The sequence below is a fragment of the Brachyhypopomus gauderio genome, chromosome 4 (assembly GCF_052324685.1).
Source record: "Brachyhypopomus gauderio isolate BG-103 chromosome 4, BGAUD_0.2, whole genome shotgun sequence".
Classification (NCBI taxonomy): Eukaryota; Metazoa; Chordata; class Actinopteri; order Gymnotiformes; family Hypopomidae; genus Brachyhypopomus; species Brachyhypopomus gauderio.
Window position 1 is genome coordinate 10,708,254 of NC_135214.1, and position 5,596 is coordinate 10,713,849.

The 5,596-nt window shown below is 49.0% G+C and overlaps 1 protein-coding gene across 1 annotated transcript in view; it reads right to left on the reverse strand.

The window, feature by feature from the left end:
* Positions 1-653: 653 nt before the first annotated feature.
* The window catches only part of wnt10a (wingless-type MMTV integration site family, member 10a), a 20,126-nt gene continuing 15,183 nt past the window's right edge, over positions 654-5,596 (reverse strand). Inside the window, exon 4 of the mRNA XM_077002150.1 lies at positions 654-3,092. Within this exon, the coding sequence (XP_076858265.1) occupies positions 2,625-3,092 (468 nt within the window). The 3' untranslated portion in view covers positions 654-2,624. The remainder of the gene's footprint in view (positions 3,093-5,596) is intronic.

A 5,596-nucleotide genomic window follows, 5' to 3' on the forward strand; every position in this document is an offset into this window, starting at 1 on the left:
GGACGTTCTTTAGTGCTGAGAACAGGTTGTCAAGGGACTGTAATGCTGGGACAGTTGTGTGTGGCAACACACAAATATACAGATTAGCTTACAGGTTAGGCTACAGGTTAGCCTACAGATTAGCCTAAAGGTTATCATACAGGTTAGCCAATATGCTGGCCTATAAGTTAACCTACAAGTTAGCCTGCAAGCTGGCCTTCAGTTTAGCGTACAGGTTGGTCTACAAGTTTGCCTAGAAATGATCCTACAGGTTGGCCTATAGGCTGATCTACAGGTTCGCTTCAGAAGAACATTCACAGTTTTTCTGTCCAATCCCACGCTCTTTGTTTTTAGCTGGTTAGGTGAGAACAGTGGCACACGGACGAACACACTGACACGTCTGTTTGTTCTGGCAGACGCCTCTTCTACCTCATGCACTCCTGTGTTTGCCCCGCAGAGGAGAGGAAGCACTCTGTACTGGGGCAGCTTCTCTCTACTGGTGCAGCTTCTCTCCACTGGTGCACCTTCTCCTCGAACTGCTGCACACAAACACAGCCTGAGGAAAAGCTGAAGTGAATTCCTCCTAAGGCCCCTGAGCATATATGCACAGCTCCAAGCCTCATCTATTACACTTTGGCTGAAGTTGTCAGAAATTGCCACAATTACCATTTTCCTTTAAAACTTACATTTCTTTTATTGTTTGTCAAATATTAAGTTATCCTCAAAATAAAATAACTTATAAATTCAAACTTAAAAAATTATACAATTATACATAAATAAAAAAATGCATATTATTACATTAGCCACACACACAGGTTTAGGTCAGTCATTTCATCATTTCTCCAGAACAGAATTACTATAGAAATGTGCAAACAGTCAATTTAATTTAACAAAGCTTTACTTTAAGAATGAGTAAAGAGGAACACCAACCAAGTCAAATCAAGCAACACAGCGGACCTGTTCAGTGGACCCGCTGAACGAACCCGAGGCTGGAACGCGTTTCAGATCTGACCCAGTCACCTTGGGTCACCTTCACCTACATCACCGAAGCAGTAAAAATCCCCCATGTGTGTTTGGTTGTGGTTCCTCTACACAGAGTTCTGACAGAGGGACATCTTAACATCCTGGGGCTTCCTGCTGAATCAAACGCACCCTGCAAACTGCTGTTTCATAATTAAGAGATTATTGCATTGCAAGAGCTTTGAGATGAGTGAGGATTACAGGCTCATCATTGATGTAGAAATGATAGTGTTTCCAATCATCGTGTTCTGAGAGGGTGAGGCTGCTCATCTCATTACATCTCAGCCCTACTTATCTTACACATCGTGACATCTCCACACCGTCGACATGACATGGAAACCAAGACTCTGCTACAGTCCAACAAGTAATGCAATGTAACCTCTGGGTGACCTCCCAGCGGTTTTATATAGGTCAGGTACTTCACAACACTGACATTGTGTGCTGGAGTACAACCTTTAAGCATTCTAAGCATTCCAAATGCTTTGGGCATGCACATTACACTGCGTTTGGGTGTAGGCGTGTGGGGCCAGTGTTCATCACAGCTCTGCACTCTCAGCTCCTGTGGGTGAACCAGGAAGAGGAACGCAACATTCCAGCTGGTGACTGATGTAAGAGAAGCTGTGGTGAGCATAAGGACAAGGAAGACAGAGGGGAAAGAGAGTGTGTAACCCTAACACTAACCCTAACCCTAACCTCTAAGCCTAACCCTAACCCCTAACCCCTAACCACAACACCTAAACCCTAAACCCTAACACTAAAGAGGAGAGATAGTGTGTAGCCCAAACACCCTCAGTGCTACACCAGCCAGCTCCTCTACAGGATGATAAAAGCATTGATACGACTGTACAGTGGGGTTACTGGTATATGTACTGGTACAGTAGGGTTACCGGAACTAGTACCAGTACTGAAGGATTACTGGTATGGGTACCAGTACAGTATGGTTGCCAGTACTGGTAATCAGGAAGCACCTTCCCTACACTGCAATGTTCAAAATATTAAAACTGACTGATAATCTCACAGAGCACTCGACTTAAAACAGTCACAGCAGATTTGACCAAGCAAACACACCCTTTGTTTTCAAGAGGACCAGTATTGTTTCCTGTGCTGGTGGACTTTAGACATAATGTACATAATACCATCACCATTTTGTGGCCTTGCTGTGACCCTCACAATGATATGCCCTAACAAGCTTTCCAGAGAACTTCTTAAATCTTCTTCTTCTTTCCGTACCAGAATTCTACGCAGCTACGTTGTGCTATGAGCCACTACTTTATTAAAAATAATATTAACGAGTGCTCGATCATCAGTATACTCCACAATATATATTTTAATAACTTTAATTTATTTAATTTAAAATACTTTCTGAAATGACTAACAGTGCAAGTCCTAATCCTTAGACAGAATTACTGGAACGGGACTTACAGGGTGGATGTGGGAGTGTGTGACTACACCTGTTCTGCACTGGCTACATCTCAGTCTCTCCACCCGGATTGTGTTCAGTCCATCGTGGGTGTCCCCTGCACTCGCAGACTCTCCCCGCCCTCACGCGTCTCTGTCTGCGAGTCCGTCTGTCCGTCTGCGAGTCCGTCTGTCTGTGTGGTGCTGGGTGGCGGGTCGGCGCGGGGTCATTTGCACACGCTCACCCACTCGGTCACACTGCACTCCTCACACACCACGTAGCAGCACCAGTGGAACTTGCAGTTGCAGCGCTCGTGGCGTTTCTGCTGCAGGATGTTGTGTCCCCGCCCACAGCACAGACTCTCGCAGTTGTCCATGCCGTGACTCGTCTTGTTGCAGATCCGACCCTGCGTTCCCGCCGAGTCCAAATTCGCCTCCCGCTCGCAGAAATCCGGCGACTTCTCGAAGTAGATGAGCTCGTGGCTGTTGGCCCTGCGGCGGTGGGGCGGGTGTGCGTGCTCCACCTGGCCCGTGTTGCGGTTGTGGGCCTTGATGAGCGTGGCCGTGTGGAAGCGCTCCTTCAGCAGGGCGCCCACCACACGGAACTCCGGCGTCACCTGCCAGCACGTCTTGAGTTGGCAGCTGCCCGACGTCCCGTGACACTTACATTTCCTCTTCATGTGCTCCACCACAACCTGCAACACAGCAGAGAACACGCCGTCAACATCTGGTGAACGCCGGGCAGCCGTCAACCACAGGACAGAAGAGATCCTCCTATCCGCTAGTCTGCTAAAGACACCAGCGCCCAGGCCACTAGTCACAAGTGTTTTATATGGTGATGTTTTGCTGCAGTAATGGCGCAGCCACAATGCAGAAGTTAAAAGTTGTTGTGTTTCAGCGTCACTGGTGCAGACTGGCAGGGTTCAGAGTCTCTTAGACTTCCCTTCCTCTACAACAATACGCTCATCTGTCATCTCCAGTTATAAACTTTCAGATCCAATTACCCTGAGGAAGAGGGACCACCCTCAGTACTGACAGACACTCCAAGATCCGCCCCTATCAGCACACACTTCCCAACAGCCCTACACCCTCTCTCTCCCCCACACATCTCCACCCTGGCCTCTCCTGCCCCACAGTCGCCCCGGGACTCAGTCGCCATCGGACACAGCTTGGGAGAGAAGTCAAGTTTGGTCTGGTGTTATGTTTGGTGTGGGGGTCCTGCTCAGTGTTTTCTCCCCAGGGCGTCTCCCAGGACAGACGTGCAGATGTGACCCTCCACAGGGTCGGCTTCCTCTCAGAGCTGGGGCAGGAGCTGAGGGGCACGGGCTCTCCTAAGCTCCGCAGGGGAGGTCTCGCTGAACAGGTGTCTGATACACACAGTCCCGCAGGAATTCTTTTAACAGTGCTTTAGGTAGTGGTGGTTTATATTTCAGACCCCTATGGGCTGTAGGCGTCTGTCGTGTGAGGAGTCAGTGCTCATTAGCTAGTGAGCCTGCAGGAACTGCTGTTCATATAATCAAGCAGATAGGCTAATGATATCACATATACACCCCAGCCAAATAACAATATCACGCACACATCCAGGCCAAATGATATCACACACACCCAGGCCAAATAACAATATCACATACACCCAGGCCAAATGATATCCCACATACACACACACACACGCCAAATCTAACAATGGCTCATCACAACAAATCCTCCACACTCAGGACTAAATCAGGACAATCTAGGACAGAACATCTCAAAGCCACTTAACTAGACAAATAACTTCTCCATTCACAACATTCTCCAAACAATCAATCTCTTCCTCCCTCCAGTGCAGGTGCTCTTTGCGTGGACTCTCTCATCTCACAGGCAGTCCTCAGCAGGGAGACACCACCCTCACTGCCAGTGCCTCCACACCACCCTCCACACCTCTCTCACTGCCAGTGTCCCCACACCATGCTCCACACCACCCTCACTGCCAGTGTCCCCACACCACCCTCACTGCCAGTGCCCCCACACCACCCTCCACACCACCCTCACTGCCAGTGTCCCCACACCACGCTCCACACCTCTCTCACTGCCAGTGCCCCCACACCACCCTCCACACCACCTTCACTGCCAGTGCCCCCACACCACCCTCCACACCACCCTCACTGCCAGTGCCCCCACACCACCCTCCACACCACCTTCACTGCCAGTGTCCCCACACCACCCTCACTGCCTTCACCTTGATGTTGGAGGGCAGAAGGTCTTGAAGGCTTTAGGAAGCAGACCTGTCTGTGCTTGCCCAGACCACCATGTCACTGAGATCAGAGCGGAGATGACAGCTGCGACTGAGGCCTATCTTGGCTGGGCGGAGCCCTGCAGCACCTGGGGGCGGGGCCTCGTAGCCTCTGGTGATGGGGGCGTGTCCTCCCATCACCAGACTTTTGCACTCTGCAGCAGGTCTGAGTCTAGTCCAGCCTGACAGGAGGGCAGTCTCAGGAATCCGATGAAGACAGCACATTCCTCATCTGCATATTCATCACATCCAGTCCCAATGCCCACAGTCCTCATCTGCATATTCATCACATCCAGTCCCAATGCCTACTTATGTAGGCAGGGGATAAAGACTTCAGCATCTCATCTGACTCTGTGAGGGCAGGACATGCATCCCAGCAGAAATCGTGTAGTAGAATGTCAGAGACACGTTCTCACTAAAGACGTTCTCACCCACAGGGATATCAGCATAGACCCACTGGAGAAACACTGCCCTGCACCGCCCCATCCAGCCTGTCACTTCATTATCAAGCAGTTATCAATGATCTTGTTGTATAAGGTGTGTTGTAGCAGAGGCAACTTTTCTAGGACTGGAGCTAAGATAAATGCTACATATAGAAGGTCATGATCTATATATAGATAGAGAATGTCTGTTCTAGAAAAAAGAATACTTGGTCTAATGAAGGATGTCTGTTCTAGATAAAGAATACTTGGTCTAATGAAGGATGTCTGTTCTAGATAAAGAATATATGGTCCAATAAAGAATGTCTTGTCTTTAGACCCCAATCAAACTATTTGTGCTGATTCTTGAATGTAGGGACAAAGCAAACATTTTTGTAAGGCCATGAAGGACACATTTGTGCTTTACCTGAAGGCCGTAGCATGCGTGGACAGACAGCTAGCACTCTTCACCCGTAACTACCCTAGCAGGAGATACATCTGATCTACA